This window comes from Carassius carassius, chromosome 42 (genome assembly GCF_963082965.1).
Source record: "Carassius carassius chromosome 42, fCarCar2.1, whole genome shotgun sequence".
Lineage (NCBI taxonomy): Eukaryota > Metazoa > Chordata > Actinopteri > Cypriniformes > Cyprinidae > Carassius > Carassius carassius.
The window spans coordinates 11574600-11597372 of record NC_081796.1 but is presented as its reverse complement, the minus strand read 5'-3'; the positions used below and the strand labels follow the sequence as shown (position 1 = coordinate 11597372).

The window sequence follows — 22773 nt, the reverse complement described above, 5'->3', positions numbered from 1 at the left end:
ATGCTCTAATTTTGGCTTGTTGAATAAGGTACCTGAGAGCATTTAGAAGACCTTCCACACTGCTTGGTGGCTGATCTCTGAGCACTTTAATGCAGCCTTTCATCTGAAAAAAGCAACCATGGTTAGAGTGGCAGAGTAATGAAAGCACTCAACTTCATGAGTCATGATGCTGTGAGAGAGCCATCACCACATTTTCTAAGCACTATGATTATAAGTCAGTGAGGGGAGGGGGAAAACTTCAGAGATGGAAATATGATCATATTACCCCAATTTTACAGTCTCTGCACTGGCTACCTATTAAGTTCCGTATCTGTTACAAATTATCATTACTTACCTATAAGGCCCTAAATGGTTTAGCTCCTGCGTACCTAACTAGCCTTCTACCACGCTACAACCCATCACGCACCCTAAGGTCACAAAACGCTGGACTTTTGGTAGTTCCTAGGATAGCAAAGTCCACTAAAGGAGGTAGAGCTTTTTCACATTTGGCTCCCAAACTCTGGAATAGCCTTCCTGATAATGTTCGGGGTTCAGACACACTCTCTCTGTTTAAATCTAGATTAAAAACGCATCTCTTTCGCCAAGCATTCGAATAATGTATCTCTTAAATTGTGAGTGTAGTTGCATCTGCATTTTTATTCTTTAGCTTGGGTTAAACTAATTTTACTTTGTTGGATCAGCAGCTATGCTAATGATGTCTCTATTTTGTTTCTATGTTTTGCCGTAACTAGGATTTACACAAGCTCCAGTCTGGATCCAGAACACCTGAGAAGAGATGATGCTGACCCTCAGAGGACCCCAGATGATCCTAACCTTGAATCAACAAACAGAACTAACAATTATTGCTACATGTGTGACTGCATCCTATAATTACTATTAATTAATAATATTGATAGTTCATCATCTAGCTGACTACGTCTTGTATTATTATTATTATTTTTATTTTTCTAAAATCCTGTCAAACGTGCACAAACTACTAGCTACTACTAAATATTGTAGAAACATAATTTTCTGTAAAGTTGCTTTGTAATGATTTGTATTGTAAAAAGCGCTATACAAATAAACTTGAATTGAATTGAAAAACTTGAGATGGGTTTTCAGTAACAGGAAATGATAGTTTCACTCACGTCTATTTTGGAGGACTTTGCAAATGCGCCGACGGGATGGACGTAGTCGTAGAGAATGATGACCCCCACCATGACACGCAGACAGAAGGAAACAGTCTCCTCACTGCTGAAGCGGCTGCGATACTCTCTGTATCCAAACAAAATTAGAGAATAAGCAAATCTTTTTACATTTTTTGTTTTATATTTACCTACCAATTTCTAGTAAATTGTTCTTGTTGTTTAATACACTACAAATTTTATGGTGTCATCAGGTACAGTAGATGAGAAAATGGCAGACTTACGGGGTTTCCAACATAACTTTGCACACGCTTGCCATGGTGCTTAATACGTCTGTTGTGTTTTCAATGGGCAAATTTTTATTCTGTTGGGTAAAAGGAAATATATATATATATATATTTTTTTTTTTTTTTTTAATTTTTTTATGTCACTGATAACTGATTTTAAATGTTTTTATTTACCTCAGATACAAATTTTGTTGTGCCATCACTTAATGTCTTTAGCATGGGTGTAGCATCAGCATAAAATAGAGAGATCCGATTGGCAAGCTCATTATTCACCTCGTTTTCTCCCTCTGCCTACATGGACAAACACCAAAAACATTATAAATTAAGCAAAGCAAGGAGAACAAAGATTCTTCTTTCTCAGAACTTATTACAGTCAATGCCTCATGAAAATGATAAAAGAAGACCATAAAGTGAACAATATGAAGATTCATAACCATTGAAGTTTTTTTTTTTTCTGTGCTCCAATTTCACAGAAAAATGTGTCAAAAATGCTATACATCATTAATCTACCACCATATTTTCCGGACTATAAGTCGCACTTTTTTCATAGTTTGTCTGGTCCTGCGACTTATAGTCAGGTGCGACTTATTTATCAAAATTAATTTGACATGAACCAAGAGAAATGAACTAAGAGACATGAACCAAGAGAAAACATTACCGTCTACAGCCGCGAGAGGGCGCTCTATGCTGCTTGTTGCTCCTGTAGTCTACTCTGAAAACATAGATCGCCCTCTCAAGGCTGTAGACGGTAATTTTTTCTCTTGGTTCTAAATAAGTGCGACTTATAGTCCAGTGCGACTTATATATGTTTTTTTCCTCATCATGATGTATTTTTGGACTGATGCGCCTTATACTCAGGTGAGACTTATAGTCCGAAAAAATACGGTAAATAGTAAAAAAAATAATCCTTCAAAAATGGACGGATACTTAACTTGACCCTTCTGTTTAAATGAGGATTGTATGTCAGTCAAATTTTGTGTTAGCAAAGCTAGCTTAATTTAAGTAACAATGGAATATCCCAGAATACAGTCATTTTGGTTAACAGGTAAATGGGAGAAACAGCAAATTGGACAAGGATCGGAAAAGTAAAGACATCCCCAGAAAGGAAAGTTAAGCTTTAGTTATTTCGCAAAATATGCAATGAATTATTAAAAGTCTTAATTTACTGTACTCTACTGAATAAAAAGGGTTATTTGAAAACACATTTCAAACAAAACCATCAGCTTCAAAATGAGGACAGGCAGACAATAACAAATTTGTTTTTACTTCAGAAAGCGGTTTAATCTTTCAGTAAACTGCATACACCTGCACATTCTGGTGTGTCAAGTATAAAAATACATTCATACATTAAACAATAGTCTAAACTATTAGTCCTGATGTGGAGAGTGCCAGCTGGAGGGATTTATTTAGATCTCTTACAGTAGTAGGGCCCTAGGGAGCCATGGTGAGGCTACTGAATTCAGTGTTTGAGAATATGAGGGGAAAACCAGCACCACTGCACTAAACAAGGTATGCATACTGCACAATGTCCCTCAGGGCTATGTATGTGGCCCACTCTCAGATCAGATATTTAGTCCTAGGAGGGCAGGACATCTCTGGGGAGGACAGGCACCAAAGCTGACCACAGATCAGGTGCCAAACTATATTGGTGCACCTCAATGCACTTCAGTAAGCATCTCAGAACTCACTCGCTCTCCCAGTGGGAGGCTATTTTCTGTTTGGGTTCTCAATAGTCCCCTGAGGGCTGGTATGTCCAAGTGGCTGAGTGCTTAAATATGTGAGTGAGACAGAAAAGGAAGTGTGTTGGTTATGTGAAAGGAGTTTGGGTCAAATCAAGAGCTGCTTGTCAAAGGCATAGCTTTACTTTAAAAGTTAAAAAACAGGTGTGAATTACTTAAGTGAAGACAGTGTAGTACACAGAAAGATGAACAGGGGGTTTCTCATTTGACACCAATAAAAAGGTGTCAGTTTCAATTCTTGAGAAAACTCACAGGAACATTATTGATCCTCATGCGGCTCAGGGTCCTCCTGTAATAACTGAAGTCATTCTGAATGGCTGGATTTGTCATCTGCAAAAAATGAAAACCACAGGTCTTTAGTCAGTTTAGCTACACTACCATTCAAAAGTTTTTTTTTTTTTTTTATGCATTAAATGGATCAAAAGTGACAGTAATACTTTATTATTTATAATTTATATTCATAACTAAATTTATATTTATGATATAACAAAAGATTATATTTCAAATATATGTTATTCTTTTGAATCTTCTATCAAAAAATACTGACTGAAAAAAAAAAAGTTTCCACAAAAAAATGAAGCAGTCGAACTGAAACGAGGCTGCTGAAGGAGCGTGAGACATGGCTTGAAAACAGCTGATCTTTTATTATGCCAGCTGACTGCTTCCGCTCCTTCCAGTCGTGCGTATGTGGGGAAAAGAAGCAGCACTGTGTTATCATACTAGATACATTTGAAAGTTCTGTTATAATGCTGCTCTGTGCAGTGGTCATCAGTCTATTAAAAAGTACAAAATATTAAAAGGGTCTTTGGTGTTTCCCTGTTTTCAAAAAAACAAAACCGGAAATCGAGGGGTTATGACGTCATTGGCCGGCGACACAATGGACACGGCCCGTGTCACTAGTTAAAACTTCTTATTTCTCTGGGTTTAAATAGTCTTTGAAACATTTAGGATAATCAAAGTACACAAGTCAGCAAAATATATAACTCCGTTCTAGTGATATTTGGATATTTTAATAAAAAAAAAAATCTTACATATTGTGCCTTTAAGCAGCACAACTGTTTATAACGTTGATAATAATAGGAACTGTTTCTTGAGCACCAAATCAGCATATTAGAATGATTTTTGAAGGATCATGTGACACTGAAGACTGTAGTAATAGCTGCAGTCTTCTTTTAATTCTTTTCCTTTACAATCCTTGCTTGTTGTGGGTGATTGCAATACAGTTGTTCAAATTTTCATATTGGTTTTTAGATTAGTATTGAAGATTAGTATTATTGCATTTTGGGATGCTAGGGCATTGTCATGTTGCAATACAGTCACTAGCCACCAAGTCCCTTTCAGGTCTCTAAGTGTGGTTCAATTTATTATTTTCTTCTGTTTTATCATCTGCCAGGTGAAAATCTGATCCCTTAGAAAAGTTATAGCACACCTCTCAAAGTTAAATAAAGTTTAATACTCAAATTATGGGTTTTTAATCAACCTGTGACTCCAAATATGAACAATAGTAATAGTGATTCTGGCCTTAACAAGAACCACTAATAAAATTATTATGTATGCAAAGGTGTTTCAAAGGGAGGCAATCTGCAGATAAGACTGAAGTAGACAAATACAGTCTGGTAGTCTAGAAAGCGGAAAACACTTAGCTAAAGCTTTACATAAATGACTAACAGTTCCTTTAGGTAATCAGTGCAATCTGTATCTGCCAGGACTGAGCAGACCCATGAATCCCCTTTAGAAGTACTGTTTAAACTTAAAGCAATTCAGTCGATTTACTGTCAGACCAGACAGCCCATACTATTCCTGCAGTGTACGTTGCTACGGCACTGACGGTCTGAAGTAGGTCACTGCATCAAGCTGAGAGGAGGGCATGGTGAAATAGAGGATGGCATGCCACCTTAAACCCCCTATCTTCACGCATTAAGCAATTCCATCTGGGGGGCTCTTTAATTGGGACATCCCAGCTCGATGCCGCAGTGCGTCAGGGTGTATGTGAATGTTTATTCAGGACAGAAAGATGCTAGTGTTAATGTAGAGATAAATAAGAAAACGGCTTGATGAAACATTATTTGATTATAACCCGAGACAAATTAGGTGGTTTACCGTTTAGTCATTTAGGGTTGTTTGAGTGTCTGAGGTTCTGACATGGTCAGAGCAGTGTGTAAAAGCACACTATAGCGCAGCATGCTGCTGTCTTGACAAACACATTTAATGCCCATTCACCATTATTAATTAGATGTAAAAGAAACAGCAGGTATTTAAGCAGAGAATAAGAGAATGAGGAGAGGGACAGATAAAAAGACAATTTTCTTGTGATCTTAAAGGGTCATGAAACCCCCTGTTTCAGCACCGGTTAGTTTTCACCACAGTTTTAAAAAATGCTAAAAGAAAAGTGGGCGTGGTGCACTTGAGGAGAGGAGGGGGAAGAGGGGAGACGGGCAGCTTTGGGTTCAGACAGTTTCATTTCATTCCCATCAAAATAAAAAAGACAAATAACTGCACAGCCATTTGCACTCTGCATCGAAAACTTATAAAAATAAATAAATAAATATGTAACTAGTGGATATTTGGCATTTTTCAAATATAAGTAATACCAGCAGGTAAGTTTATTCCGCTTAGCCGATGTGTTCAAGGAGGGACTTTTATTTTGAGTGCTTACATTCACTCTTGTTCACTGTCGTCGTTAATAGTTCTGTCTAATATGGATAGAAGTCTGTCTAATAATCACAGACAGAACGGTTAAACAAAGGAATTAATGTATACAAAAGTATTATAATGATTGCTTTTATATTATTAGTAATAGAAAGGCAAAAATTATAATACTTTCTTGTTTGCCGTCAGCATTAAGCTAATATGCATTTATATATTATGTGAATTGAATCCTTTAAACTCATGATTTCAAATTATGCTGTTGCCCACTGTCATATTCATGCCATTTTCTCTGTGTGCTTTATGTAAAACAAGTGTTACCCTGGCTTTATTTGAAAAATATGATTCCCAATGCACACAAACTTACTAGAATACTGAGTGTCCTGTTGGTTAGAGTATCCTTTTTAGTTATATTTTTATTAAATATTTATTTATTTGTGAAAAATACTTTGTCATCTAAAGTAGAAGTATGTTTATTTTACACATTTTTTAATCCATTGTTAAATGATTAAAACATTCCTAAAATATAAATAAAAAATATAAATTGGCTTTATATTGGCAATAAGTCCCCCTGCTTTCCAAGATATTGGCATCGGCTGTCAAAAAAAAAAAAATTATCAGTCTAACACTTACATTAACGTGCTGTTGCAGCTCTGATAACTTTAGGCTTATTCTGTGGCATTTATATAAGACTTCATGGGTTGTGTCATGGAGCTTTAAAATGGTTACACTCACTAAATGAAGGAATCGCATTTGTGCCAAACTCTCATTACAAAGAGAAAAAAATACTCTCCTTCGATACATGAACCTTCAATCAATGTACTATAATCCTTTGCCACATCACAAATTTTGATGTCAACACGATGTAAATTTTAATCCCGGAAGATTAAAATAGTGCAAAAATCTTTACATTAACCAGTTTTCTCCAACAAATGGAACTATTGAATGTTAACATTGTCTTCTATAATGTGCAACACAAACACCTCTGCTAAATTAAAATAAAAAAAGTAGTCTCTCATGACCTTTTTAATGTCGAGAAAGGCTTGGCAAGCACCTGTGTCAGTGATAACTGACACATGCAATTGAAAAGTAATTATTTTCTCATTAGCTGGTTTCCAAATCACAATTAGCATGTCATTAGAAAGAAGTGGAAGCTTGTTAGGGCATCACATCCTAGTCAGTCTCATCTATCACATGGTAATCAGTAATAGCAGACTGACTTGCAGTAAATGGTGAGCTCATCTTTTAACCATGGATTTCATTTGACTACAGAACGTTAATGAATGACTTCTACTCCTGGACCTCATATTTTACATAGAGAAAATGAAGCATGTTTTAGGTCCATTAAGTTTGCTAATTAATCATGATGTATATTATTTTCATAACAATTAGGAATATATTTCCCAATTTTTGATTACAGTGCTACATCTGGATGTTCACATTTAATTTTTTTGTTTTTCCCATTAGTGATTGTCAATAATGTAGTATTTTTGTTAAAGTTATCATAAATTAATGACAATATAATACTATCAATATAATATCAATGTGCATGATTATTTTTGTATTTTATTATTATTATTATTTTATTAAGAATTCAGAGGGCTGGAAAGTTCTTAACAATATTTGAAGAGTTTGGTTCCAAAACGCTATAAATCCATTTTGATTAATTTGAGTAAAAATGTGTTTTCTTTACCAAGAAATTGGCTGGATGAAACCACTATTTTCTGTTTCAAACTTTCACATAGCATCTTTAGGTTATAATAACATTAAAAATTCAAATCCAGATTTAGACTGAATTATTTATTATAAAATGTATTTTTTTCCCCAAAATGCAATAAATCCATGATAGTTTTTTCTTCTTTTTTTCAAATTGCAATAAATCCATTGAATCAATATGAAAGTTATTTTTCATACTGAAACTGCTGAAAATATACAACATAGTAAGCTGATCCACATATGACAGCCTCTGAACTTCAATACTAATCTTATATACAGGCACTGGACTAAAAATACATTTATCATTCATCGCTCCCAAAATGAATTCAAACGGGTCATCTTGTTTGCTATAAATTAATTACAGCAATAAAAGAAAATTTCATTATGAACAAGAACACATTCAATATCACATTATACCACACAATATCACATTTGACCACAGAAATTCCAAAATGACATTTCCCTTACATTCATCTTCCAAAAGTGCATTCATCTTTGTCATGTTACATTAATTTAGTTGACTATATGCTGTATTAACAAAAACAAATGTCATTAATAAAAACACTAACACTGACAAGCTGTGCAATATGGCATTCATAATCGAATGTGATTCATCTAATGAACGTGATATTGCATAACTTGTCGATGATATATGGCTTTGTGTATTAAATGCCGCTCCATCTGAAAGCATGTGATGGAGATTTACCAGTACTATTAATCACAGATTTGGCTTTACTGATGAGATGTGTGTGACAATCACATGTGATTTATCAAGCAGCTTGTTTGTTGATCACAAAGTACAAAGTAGATGAGGAAAACTAGGATGCTGGGTTTAATTAAAGCACCGCCATTACTGTCTAGAGTGCGTGGAATATCGCATTCTGCAGAGAAAGGAGATTGGCGTTTGTCACCGTGGCGTTTGTCACGGTTTAGGAAAAAAAAAGGTGTAAACATGATCTAATAAGTCAGTGGGTATTGCATTTTGCGTAAATTTAAAAATGTACTTCTCAATTCCGACAATATACAATACTGATTTTGACGGAAACTCAACTTTAAAAAAAAAATGCTGTTTATTGCATTATGGAACCAAACACTTCATTTGTAATAAATACTAAAAATGTTAATGATTCAACAAAAATACTTCATTTGATTGAATTACTGTAGAAATATACTTTTTTTTTTATTATAAATTTCAAACATGTTCTTGACAGGTTTAGTGAGATTCAAACCAATGACCTTTGACCTGTATTGTGTCAGCTCTAGTATTAGTACACATCCAATTCTAAATAAACAAGAATTTTAAATGCAAAATTAATACATCAACTGACTGTGAAAATGAACAGGATAAACCTATATCACGTATAATGGTCTTTAATTTATGCAGTGATTGCAACCAAAAAATTAAAATAAATAATAATAACAAAAACCATTATCATCATGTAACAAAGGAATTTTTATTGAGGTATAATATTGAGGAATGGTCCTCACCTTGAGCTCATCAAATCGCAGTGTGAAGTGCAGGATCTCAGCAAACTGTTTAGCAAGGGCTTGCTCTCTCTCCAGATGCTGTGTGGGGTCATCATTTGTCTCACTAGTGAGTGCTCTCAATAGACTATGCAGCGCTGCTTCTGTGGAGTCACACAATCGTCAATTAGGGTTAATTAGGTTCTCATTGAGTGCAACAGATTTTTTTTAACAAATATATATATATATATATCTTTTTTTTTACCAATTATAAACATCCACCAACTGATGAGTTAACTATAACTCATTATAACCAGGCAACTATAATGGATGGTTGTTTTTCAACTGAATATTGTATAAATTGCTCGTTTTAAACAATATACTGTTTAGATGCTGACATATTGATTCATACTGCTTGCAGACCAGCACTAAGAATCAATCCTTCCATCAAACAACATAAAATATCTGGTATCATACATGACCTAATTAAATAATAAATGTTATTTAATGCCTAATCTCCAACTATATTCTCAGACACACAAACATACCCCAGGCTACACAAAAGGTACACCCTTACATTAGGCCTAATCTGAAATTTCTCTGTGTTCTTTAACAGACAGTGATGTCTTAAAGTGGTCATATGATGCAATTAAATGTTTTCCTTTCTCTTTGGAGTGTTACATGCTCTCTGTGCATAAAGAAGATCTGTAAATTTGCAAAGACTAAAGTCTCAAATCAAGTCAAGTCCAAAGAGATTTTCTTTATAAAAGTTAAGTGTCAACCACACCCTCCTAAAATTACTTATTCTAACACACCCCCACAGGTCTACATCACGATGTGGGAAGATTTGCATAACGACGCAAAATGTTCATGCAAGTAGAAAAAAGACAACTTTTATACTATTAGGCAACTGCCATGTAGTGGAGTCGCTGTTTGTTTCTTTGTGAAAGCGAAACTACTTCCTTTGGCCTTCCAAAAGAGGACACAACTAGAAATCAGTGGTTAAGTTGTATTAACAACACTGTTCTGGAACAGTTCAACCCAAATATTCAAATATGTGTGCTGTGCATTTTTTGGAGGATTATGACCGTTTCCTGAACCAGTAGCCTACAATGCATCTCTGGCACAAAGGCTTTTATTATAAAGTGGGGCAGTTCCAACTTTGCAAGGACTGTCTGGCACTTCTGACTCACTGCCTGTATGTATGTTTTTTATATTTAAAGTAATTGTCACTGATGATTCAAACGTGAGTTTTGAGTAGTGTAGAGTAGGCTTGTTGTTCACAAATACAGACATGGTTTTATGTTTACACAGCGCCATACGCAATGCAATGCATAAAAACACAATATAAGTCATCATAATCATAAATTATGTCCCTCCCCACTGGATGCAACAAATTCCTCGTTTGTAGTGTTTTTTTTTTGTTTGTTTGTTTCATCTAATGATGTCCGTATTGCGAGAGAACCGATGATGGGATGTTCATGAGCAGAGCAGCTGGACTAAGTCTCTTCCTGCTGGGAAACGGCATCACAGTTTGTTTATCGGGGGGATAACATTTCCGTCACACGCTAGAGGCATTCGGCCTAATACAACACACTGGATAGCTGGCCAATCAGAGCACACCTCGCTTTTTTAGAATGATGAGTTTTGTAAGAATCGACATGTTTCAGAAAGGCGGGGCATAGAGGAGAAACAATAATGTACATTATGTTGAAAATAATGTGTTTTTTTAACCTTAAACCACATAAACGCATTGCATTACATCAAATACACAAAATTATGTTCTTTTTAGTAACGTCATATGACTCCTTTACGCCACAGTAAACAGCTTGATGACTTGAGGGGCTGTTCTTAACCCACAATTCCCATTTTCATTCTCTCCATTGCTCTGTTGAGGCAATGCAGTAAACAGCAGCATGTTAGAGTAATTATATTACATAAGAGTCAGTCATAAGAGTTTATGGTTGAGGTACAGTATGATCTCAGTCTGGCCGCATCATCCCAATTTTTAATCCTGATCTCAATTACAAGTCTTAAAATATATACATAAACAAACCAGAGTTGCCTATGAAGTGATTCATGTTTCGCTGTTGCCAGTATTGCAAAATTGTACAAGAAACTCCTACTGCATGTTGAAAGAAAAAAAAGTATTGGTTGGATAATGTAGTTTTAGATTAATGTATCGACTGAATGAACTAAAGAACTGAATTAAGTCTGCTCTGAGAGTTAAAACTATTTTGGAGGGTTTTCAATTTATTTTTATTGGCACATTTGGAAATTACAGTAATCAGTCCCGTCTGAAGGTAAACAGAGGCTAGAATTGTCCGTTAACTAATTTATTCCCATACAGACTCAAGTTTTTCATAATCAAGCCAATTTAGCCATACAGACTGCTCTCCACATCAATGTGAGAGAGAGAGTGGGAATTTTTAGGCTGGTGACTGAAACTGGAGCAGTATGTAGAGTAAATTGAGCAGATTTGCCATACGGTAATGACCTTCATCTGCTTTAGTCAGCATGGCAGGGCAGAATAGCAGATTAAAAATTGCCATGGAAGCACACTATTCTCCTCCCAGTCAAAACAGAGCTTGAGATAAGTGGTTTTAAGGGCATATGCTGAGAATGGAGTGTGAGGTGAGGATGGCAGATCAGAGGAAAGCAGGGCAGGGCACAAGGGACAAGAAAGCAAGAGAGAACAACTAAGATATGCAAGTAATGTTAAAATGTATACATTGAGGAATTAATTCTGAATCAATCACGAAACCTGACACTCTGCTCTGCAAGTCTGTTCTTGTCTGGAGACTCGGACAGACTTGTCAGAATGCAGCGTGCCTTTTTCATGCTGTTAATACAATTATAACACCACTGACACCCAAAGGCTCAAAAACTTTACTGAAAAGCCTTCATGTAAAAATCTTAATTGATCCAATTGTGCTTGATTGGAATGAAATTTCAAACGGATTGAAGGGGGTGGTTTATTCATTATCTAATACGATCGAGAGTGCATATAAACAGTCGATCGGAATGAACTCCAAAATTGAAAGGACTGCGCATGTGCAATTACAAAGAAATAGCGTAGTGACGTATGATGCGTGCCCCTTCCTTTTGAATAAAGTGTTGTATAAATGCGTGTGCTGTCATTAAACCATCATCTCCTTTCACTCAGCAACTGTGAAGTGGAGCAGGACTGCCACCTGTCCTTGTTTTGGATTCTCATCTGCAGGCAAACCGTTTTGGGTGTGGGGAGGGGTATTTGTTTGCATGATAAATATGAGCAGAAATGGATAAATATTAATTCAGCTATTAAAAACAAATAAATAAACCATGTAGGAGAGTGGTTATTATGTGCAAAAAGAAACTATATTTGTGCAGTTTGCGCATGTGGAAAAAAAAAAAAAACAATTCACATTTGAAGCTTGTGTCATACAAATGTGCACATCAACCCGATTGCTTTATTTAGCGTTCATTTAAACACTACATTCAGATTCATCAATTAATTATTTGTTAGATTAAACCACCAACAGAATGGTACATTTAACATAAAGTTCCATCATGATCAAGCATGTGCTAATACACGTTAGTCTCGCATAGCCAGACCTTCAGACTGATAACTGAAGGTCTGGAATCCATGGCAGCTTTCATTGGCCAGGGCCTGCCCATGAGGGTGTTTGACCGACATGTCAAACAACCAACAACTGTTTGTTTCCTTCAGCGGCATGTTTCGGGGTGTGGAAATGTCGCCACAGTAAGAAGATTCCATGCCGTGAACTTTAAATATTTCACATACTTTTGAAACTCCAGTGTTTAGTTGATCCTGATAAGCGTTTGTCGTCACAGTTGTGGCTACTACGGCTTTCTTCTTCTGTGATCTTCAGGGCATCTTTGTTTCCAGACGGAAAAATCAAAGAACACAACACATGTCTCCCAGAAATCTTGTAGATTCATCCAATCTAATGATGACTTTGACAACAAAATGGCCTAACAGTTAGGAAAGAGAAAGGTTTATTCAGAAACCAGGGTATTTCACCAAAAGTGGACATGATCATTTTTTTGTTTCAATGCATAGAAATGTCTGTTTGTCTCATCTGTCAAGAAACGGTCTGCACTGAAACTAAACCCACCACAGAGACAAGTATGCAAGCTTGCAAGACCAAATGAGATCAGACAAAGTGTTGAAGATAAAAATTGGACTATCAGCTCAGCAAAATATGTTTGTACGCCAAACCCAGTTGAACCAGTCATCCGTTTGAGCTAGCTTTCAGGTATCTAAACTGATTGCAAACAGCAATAGGTCATTCAGTAATGGCGAATAAGTCAAGAAATATATGAATGCTCATGTGGAGAAGGTGAGCCCCAATAAGAAAGATGTTAAAAGCAGTGAGTCTATCCGCAAGTACAATCACAAGACAAATTGAAGAAATGGGGGATAATGTATATGCCCAGCTGCAGGAGAAAGTTAAAGAATATATATATATATATTTTTTTTGCATTAGCACTGGATGAGAGCAATGATGTGCAGAAGGAGCTGGAAGCCCTACAAAGTCTCAAAGGTTTTATGAAAGGGGAGTAACAAACGATGAGAGTGTTAGATCTACTGTAGACTGGTCCAAGTTGGCCAGCATCAAATGATGGTGCTCCTAGTATGGTTGGTGTGTTGTGGGGGTTACTAGAACACATGAATAGGTCAACCTGATAGTTTGAGGCATTTTTACGAGCTGCTTCCTGAGATCTACAACTTTTTTCTGAAAAAGGGCAAAACTGTCCCAGAACTGATCAATGCAGAATGGAAATGGGACCTCGCCTTTTTAATAGCTGTGACAGAAATATTGAATGGCCTCCACTTGCAACTACAAGGGAAAGGGAAACCAATGTGTTACAAGTGCAAAAGCGAGACTTCACCCATCTGCCTGTTACCCTTAGCCTCTCAGCTGAGAATCCTGTGGCCCCAATTCACAGCTGAAAAGTCAGTGGAATCGCTGGAAATGTTGAAGGTGGAGTTTGATGTGCGATTCTGTGATCTACATGTCTACGCTAAAGAAATTTGCCTTTTCCAGAACCTCTATGCTGCCGACATTGATGAAGGCCTGCATACTTATCAGTTTGAGTTGGCTAAGTAACAGAAATGTGATGTTATGAATTGAATTCTATGCTGCCCTCCCTAACGAGACATACCCAAATATCAAAAGGCATGCAGTGAAGATGTCCACACTTTTTGGCAGCACATGTGGCATCTGTGAGCAAACAATTTCCCGCATGAAACTGATGAAAATTCAAATGAGATCAAGACTCACTGATGAACATTTGGATCAGCTGTCAGCTGAGACTGTCTGTGATAGGGATGAAACCTGACATTGGACTTCTCAGCAGCCAGATGCAAGCCCACAGTTCACACTGATTAATATGCATAAGTAAATGTTTTGATTGCAATAGAAATTAATAAATAAAAATGTCATTTTGATAATAATATAATGCTAATAATAATACTAGTAATTGAGTAATATCTCTTGAAAAGTATCTTAAAATCTCTTGAAAAGTAATGTTCATTTGTCTGTACGTGGATAACAATATAATAAACTAATCTTGCATTAGGAAGCATAATAAATGCATTTAAAATCATCATAAAATCTCCACAATAATATTGGTAATCACTCTAGTCCTCACAGAAAAAAAATGTAGGGGATTTCTGGCATTTAAGCCTATTTGTCAGCTAGTGTGTTACCCCAACCATTGTGTTATGTGTGAAAGGACCAGCTTTGGTACTTCCCAAGGGCTTCTCAGGTTTTAATGTGTTTGCACAGAATGTGTTAGTATGCATTTAATTTTACAGCTCAGAAAAACTGATTGAAACAGATACTGCCAATGGCTGTTCCCAAATTTAAAGGTACAGTTCACCTAAAAACTACACTCCCCAAATTCCCAAACTTGTTATGACAAGCACTTTTAAATCAACTGCTGTCAACAAAAAATTCACTTTCATAATATGGAAAAGAGCAGCCAGTATAAAACATTCAGGTTTGGAATGACATCAAGGTAAGTAAATGATTTCAAAATGTTAATGTAAAAGATTTCTGCATAACTACTTCTGCCATGGAAAACAGGCTAATGTACCTAATCTCTGTGAAAATTCGTAGAACTTCTTTAGTTTGCCAACTAGTGGCACCACAGCAGCCCACGCCTGGTCTTGTAATGCTTCGTCATTAGGGTTCTGGATTGCCTGAAAAAACAAACACAACATCTTAATAACACAACAACTGACGAGTTATAAGCAACGTTCCCCCACAAGTCCAAATGAAACATATTATTAAATGACTGTATGAGGTTGTGTTAGAATTATGTGAGATGAGGTTTTCAAATGTGCTCATTAGGGTGGCAATTTGAAGATGTAACTAATGTGAAATACAAGCACACAAGAGGTTTGAAGGTTCTTTCATTACGTTTTTCCATTATGACACTGGGCAGAACATCTAGTCAATGTTTTTCTCTCTACCTCAGTGTGCTTTTGAATTTCCAAATACATGAGGCTCATTAAAATAATTACTTAGTGTGCTGACATAAAAAAGAAATACACCACATTCTATTGAGCGAATTAGATAAAAGAAACATTCACTTTAATTCTGCAGAAGACAACATTCCATGACAACTGCATCTGTATAGCAACCGTATCCATGGCAACAAGAGTATCAATCACACTGACACTCACTCATACCGAGGCATGACTGAGCAGAGCAGAGAATTTCTAATGATACAAACACAGTGTGATATGTTTTAAAGCTACCGATATTATTCTTTTAACTCATTTTTGTGTGAATTTATGTACATAATGTAAGGAGACAATTTTTGCATGAACAGCTTTATAAGTGCATACGTATAAGTCGAAAATCAGCAGACCTCTGTTATCTTGAGAGTGTGCCTATACCTCTCGTATCTCTTGGCCCGCGCCTTTATATGCCTGTAGTTCGTCAAGTATTCCCAGTGCATCCTTTAGAACCACATCCACTTCTTCCCACGTTTTACGCTCTGCTTCTGTTGGCTGAGCATCTGGAAGAAGAGAGAGAGAGAGAGAGAGAGAGAGAGAGAGAGAGAAAGGGAATAAATGGAGTAAGTTTCAAGAACTTTAATCAAAACATCTTTCAAGGTCACATTTAGTCAGTGTCTGACACATTAAAAGCGAATATTCAACAAATGAACAGGAATCAGAGCTTTATAGAGAATGAGGCAAGATTAAAATGAAGCAAATAACAAAGAAAGAGTATTTGGTGACACTTTGCACAATATATTTAACCCTGTGTTTGTGCTGATACTATGGGCAAATCCCACTAGTACTACAGAATAGTAAGCACACTGAAGAAAGGGTATTACTGTAAAAGTACTCTTCAGAACTTTCCATTCATCTAAGAATTTTTTTTTTATCATGGTTTCCATAAAAAAATATTAAGGAGCACAACTGTTTTCGAAATTCATAATGATAAGAAATGTTTCTTGAGAACCTAAATCAGCATACTAGAATGATTTCTGAAGGATCATGTGATACTGAAGACAATTCAGCTATGTAATCGTAGACGTAAATTACATATTAAATTATAATAAAACAGAAAAACAGTTACTTTTATTTGTTTTGTTATATTATTTCACAATTTTACTTAATTATAATAAGTAATACATTTTTGACCAAATAAATGTAACCTTGGTGAGAATAAGATAATTATTTGAAAAACATTAAATAAATCTAACCTTAATAACATTGCAGTGAAATTCTTATTTACGGTTAATTGCTAGGGCTTTTAAATGTTTTATTTTATTAAAAGTATATTTACATTTCTATAAACCACTGCATTTAAAAAAATAACCACCCAAGATAATATAAACTACAAAATTAGATTTTTGAAGTGACCACTGTAAATAGACTTCACTAGCAGACATTTTTTTAAGTGATTTGGTTGCTCACATTTGTTTAGATTAACTCTACAAGTAGGTATGTACAGTAGTTTGTACACTTATATAATTTGGACTTATAACTCAAACTTTGGATATACACAGTCCAAACTTGACATCACTATCAGATTAAATCAAATCAAACTGGTTTGGAGTGACAAGAGTGAGTGAGAAAATTATGAGAAAATTCTAATTTTGGGTAGAATTACTCACTGGGGATCCTAAAGAGTAATTGAGTCAAACCTTTACAAGCTAAGCCTGTTTCATATATTTAAATGGCAATGTGTGGAATTTTAAATAGGGGACACTTGAATGGCCCACATCTAAAGAGAAACCTCCATGAGACATTGGCAGCTGTTAACTACAGCTGGCTTCAAATGCAAGTTAAGAAATCAAGGGCCACCTCCTTTCTCACCGAGCATTCAGATGCCAGACATTAAGAGAATCTCTTAGCTTTTTTGTCTATGTATCTTTTCATATTGATACAGTAGCTCTTGTTCCAGTGCGCTGTCTATTAGAGTCTCTTGTACTCCAACCCTCTTTATTAACATATTACATAACATTTTTCTTATATGTGTCTGAGTGATGAGCCATGAATGAGTCAACGGTTTTGAGGTGACTCCGTATCACCCGCTGTCTTTCTTCAAAGGAATAATTATATGACTAAAAATTGAAACAAACATGGTAAGATGGAAATGTTCTGTGGGCAAGGGTAATAAAAGCCAGGAAACTCTTATTTTCTACTGTCTTATTTTATTTTTGGTTCATTCACCATACTCCATATTTGGAGAGGGTTTTTGGGTTCAAACAAATTAGATGGTAGCAGATTGTGTGTGGTTCCCAGGGGAAAGGAGTTTAAGATATTATCAAGACCCAAAAGGGGAACTGGCATTTTTTACAAGTTGACCGGGTTATGAACTACACCAAGTGTCCCAGAATCCCAGCTCTCAAACATACTGTACCAAAAAGGACACGTGATACACTAAATTAGTGCATTTTGAGGTAAGCTTTGAGAATGAAAGATTGTTTACAGCAAATAAATGAAAGAGAGTTGATGGAAAGGGGAGAAATATCTCACTTTCGAAATCGAGGAAGAAGTTGGGCTCTTGTTCAAGATCTGTGCATGTCAAAACTTTAAGGAGGTTCCCCATGACAATGTACCTACAGGAAAAAAAGACAGACAGAGTTAGGTCACATATTCTGAACAGAATTAATAAATCTAATGGTCAGATCCAAGTGGGGGCAGCACTTAATAACCATACTTTGATTCCATCATGGGACTAATCTCCCCTGTTATCAGTCAAGAAACCGTCGCCCTTCCAAACACCAGTCAACGCTCTTTTCCTTTACCACACAGCTTCCACTCTCCAGACGTAGTGGTTTTCCTGTGCAGTGTCTTGGGTTGACCAGATGTCACTACTGTAACCCCACTCCTTCAGCACACACACACAGAGTTACGGGAATCCCTGCGCTTTGGTGGCCAGTGCCAACCGTGCATGTCATGCCTACTGCTCACGTTTAGTTCCCTATTGAGGGGCCCCAAACTTTCAAAGTTAAGATTTAGGAAGTAGACTAGTGTTTTTAAATGTAAAAATAGCTCTCCAAAACCATTAATTCTCTTGGGATAACTGAGACTACTGTGTTTAACATTTTGTGTTTGCAAAACGTGAATAAACGTAGACATGGGTGAAATACAGAAGCAAGGTCAAACTATCTTTCCATACCGAGGAAGGAAAAATCATATTCCAAAGATGTTCAATAGAGGGGTAATTTCCTAACAAACAGTACGTTCTATGTTCTTTTAAAATGAGAGTTTAACGTACTATGCTCTTTCCTTCCCCAGTCCACAAGAGCATTTATGGTTAACAGTTCTTGTGATAATGTCACAACCATGGGCCCATTAATATTTGATCACCTACCTATTTAGTATTAAGCAGCTTGGACTACTCCGATGAACAATAGTGTAAGCGACACTGCCTCGGCCTGTTATTCATGATTGAAAAATAAAATGAAAAGCCATAACAACAGCAAATAACTTGAGACAATAACAACAATAAACCCTCATGTTTATGAGTGCTTGTGCAAAAAAATAAGCATAAAACTTTGTAGTGCATTGTTGAGTACCTGTGTTCCCCACGCTATCAAATGGAGTGTACTATGTGTTCAGATGAATGCATGTGCCAAGTAAACTCTAAAGGATACTTTGGGGTTTAGGATGACATCCAAAATAGTGTAAACTAGATTAAAACAGTCCAACACAGTAACTTGACTCAGGTGACTCAATCAATGGTGTGAGTTTCAGGATGAACCGTTTGCAACAATGGAAAATGGGGGGATATTTGCACTATTTGCAACTACGCCTGGTGATGCATGTTAAGCTATGACTAAAATTGAAAGTTGACTGCTAATGCTACAGACTTGTATGATATTTCTATAATACATTAAGTTATAAAAAGGCTTTTTTAGCCTATCTGTGAGAAGATAAACTATAAAAGGAAGATTCTGAAAAAACGCAAAGAAGAAAAAAAAAACACACATCCTTCCTCCAGTACATACCAGGCTCCTCTGAAACAGCCACCTGACATCAAACCCGATAAACACTGTTAGCTGATGGGAAAATGCCTCCACCACAACTCTCAATGGCATTTTTTTCTTCATTACTATTTTACTTTCTTTTATGTAAAGCACTTTGAATTACCATTGTGTAGGAAATGTGCTATATAAATAAACTTGCCTTGCCTTGTCTGTATAAAAGCTGTTTTTAACAAGAACTCCATTGGTCTGAAGGAAAGTATTTCAGGAGTTTCAGGAGAGGAAAGTTACAACTAAACAGAAGAAAAATAATTGTCAATTTACTATTGGACACTTTTTTAATATCAGTGCATTAAAGCCAATAACCCCAAACGGATGTACACAATGCCTTGACTGACTATTCTATAATTCTTTCACTGCCTGTCATAAAGGTATATATATACAAAAAGAGATTGAATTACACAAAAAGATTGGGTTGTGTTTACTTTCACCAAGTACAAAAGATGAAAGAGGAGAGGAAACCAAACAAGAGGGAAAGGGTCAATCTAGGCCATAACAACAGAAGAGAAATACTCATGATTCCTGTGCCTCTGGCGGAAAGAAAGACGAGTGTAAGAACACACACATAATCATACAGGCGGCTAGATATAGGTCACAGACATGAGTGTGTACTGTGTATGTGTGTGAATCGGTGTTATATAATCTAGCTGACGATCCAACTGCCGACCTAGACAGAATGAGACAAACAGTCACCTACATGCCTGCCATTACAATGAATGTTATAGTCACCGAAATGTGCAGCGGCACATGAACGTAAAATCTAATATAAATAACTGATTGCTTCGGAGTGAACAAGTTATATTAGCAGTTGGTTTATGTTACTGGTAAGTATTTGGAGAGTCATATACACTACAATTTATTGATTAACATTCAAGATTTTAAGTTAAACATATAAGGGAAAACTCAATTTCATTGGTAAAAATGTAATTTCATTAAAAAAAAACCCAATAAAACAATAATAAATGGAGCAATTCCAATAGGGTCCTCGCACTGCAGTGCTCGGGCCCTAATTAGGCTGAAATGTATTCAATGAATCAATATAGTAAAATGCATTACAATGACCAAAGTCACAATGACATCTTTTCCGAATGACCAACGATATATATAAATGGCTTGACATTTCCTGTCAAGTATCTTTGTATGTCTGAACTGGGAACACGGAAGAGAGCTACAGAGAGTGTACGCAGGAGACAGGCTGCTGACAGGTGGAAAGCTGAGACATGAACAGGTAGACGGGTGAACAGGACGACCGAGACAGAGTGTCTGGAAGCTAAGTCACAGAGGCTATGGGAGTGAGAGATTTGTCGAGGAGTGATTCTGGTGAGGTTGAAGTCAGGTGAGCGTCTGAGTTTGGACCATTTGAGTGCATGAGGGTCTCAAACAGGTAGGGACCGTACATTAAAGTTGCTGATGGTAAACCAATGATCAAAAGCACTCTAACCCATGCTGAAAGAAGCAAAACCGCCTCAAGCCAGAGTTCTCTAACTGATTCAGACAGTCACACTTTGCAAAAGAGACATGGACACATGGTGAGGGGCAGCGGTATGTTAAAGCCACTCTTAGCATCATGTGGAGGTCAAGCAAAGCTCAGGATTAGAGTTCAAGGTCAGTACAGTGAGTTGATTACTCAGTCATTTCACAAAACAACTACTGAAGTAGTACAAAATAATTTATTGCTTTGGTTTGCTTGCAAAACTGGCATTTGGTGTAGGTTTTTAAGTGTACAAGAGGTATTTACAGAAAGCATTAACTTCACAGACAATCAAAAACAACAGTAAAACTACAGAAAAAGCTCAGAGAAATCTGAAGTGCCATGAAATCCAAATTCGCCTTATAATATTTGTGATGTATAATATAATACAATATCAACAAACTGTGTAATACACTTAAAATGTAGCTTCTGAAAAAAAAACACTAACATGACCACACTGTAGCTCTAAAAGTTTGTTTAATAAACTTTTTTGTACTTTTTTGTAATTGCAATAACATTGCTTTTAGCATTTAACATAATAATGGGGGAGGGTCAAAATAAAAATTTAAATTCTATTTAAATGAAACTGAATGTTTCACAATATTACTGTCCTATTTTATCTATTTTAGATCCAATAAATGCATCCTTAGTATGTATAAAGACATCTTTTAAAAACATTAAAATCTAATTGACCTAAAACAACAATCCATAATACCTTACCACCCATAGAAATGAATCAGTAAAAACACTCAGAACACCTTAACAACCACAAAGCAACATACTGACAACGTTCCACAATACAAAAACATTATGGTGACAAGTTTTGCATGGGTAACATTTACTACTCTGATGCTATTTGCACTATATTTACTGTGTGTTTATCCTCATCCACTGTTGGAAAGTCACTTAAAGTTACTTGGAATAAATGTGACCTGAATCTGAGCCATGCCAATGATGTACTGCTGCCAAGTTTGCCAACCCTAAATCCCACCAAGCGCTCCCTCTAACCATTAAGGGATAATTTCAAGGACAGTGGTCTCAAAAATCCAACATGACACAATCATTTCTCTTATTTAAAAAAAACAAAAAAAAAAAATACAAAATATTAATTGACATAAGGTTCAATGTTCAATGTCTTCTGCATTCATGTCATTATTATAGGATCAAACGTGATCGAGGTATACAAATAAGTAGGCTAACCGATATAAAAATGAAAATAAAAAAGCTCCTAATATCTTATGACAACAACAGGGTATGTGGGCCACACTGAGACAAGAGTGAAAATTATATTAGGAACAATGCATTTGCCTCATTCACAGTAGTCCCAAAGGGTGAAGGCGAGCTCCCCATATAAGCTCTTTCCTCTTTCCAGAAAGAGACTCTGACCTGGTTGTTTTCTTTTCAAAGCCTCCTACTGGGAGATTGCGTGCTGGTGAAGAGGAGCTATGATGGGATTCTGGACAAGGAGGGGCAAAGGGGGGCTCGTCTAAGCCCACTGGGCACTTACGATTCACTACTGCATTGTGATTGGCTGCACGCAACTTCTCTTGCACTACACTGTATCCATGGAGTTGAAAAAACCTGGTGCTACCAAAAACACTCCGACAGCCAATAAGAAAGCGAATGGGGAGGCGGAGAGGAGGATGAGGGCCCTGAACTAGTAGTCCGACTTAAGAGATTGTTTATATTTGAATACCGATGAAGTAATACACCAAAAATGCACAACAAGTGCAACAGCCACACGCTGATTAATCATGGAATTCTACGAATAACTGGCATTCCAGTCTTAGGATGCATAATGC

General features: G+C 36.3%; 1 protein-coding gene across 2 annotated transcripts in view; it reads right to left on the bottom strand.

Annotated features, from left to right (window-relative positions):
- LOC132123975 (CYFIP-related Rac1 interactor B-like) overlaps positions 1–22773 on the bottom strand; it is a 74487-nt gene that overhangs the window by 1005 nt on the left and 50709 nt on the right. The window contains exons 3-12 of one of the 2 annotated variants that reach the window (XM_059534679.1): positions 18828–18891; positions 17987–18069; positions 15893–16014; positions 15085–15190; positions 9001–9140; positions 3403–3480; positions 1586–1702; positions 1409–1488; positions 1128–1254; positions 33–103 (exon numbers count right to left, since the gene is read on the bottom strand). In XM_059534679.1, the coding sequence (XP_059390662.1) occupies positions 33–103; positions 1128–1254; positions 1409–1488; positions 1586–1702; positions 3403–3480; positions 9001–9140; positions 15085–15190; positions 15893–16014; positions 17987–18059 (914 nt within the window). In that variant the 5' untranslated portion in view covers positions 18060–18069; positions 18828–18891. The remainder of the gene's footprint in view (positions 1–32; positions 104–1127; positions 1255–1408; positions 1489–1585; positions 1703–3402; positions 3481–9000; positions 9141–15084; positions 15191–15892; positions 16015–17986; positions 18070–18827; positions 18892–22773) is intronic. The other variant, XM_059534677.1, reaches the window with a different exon arrangement.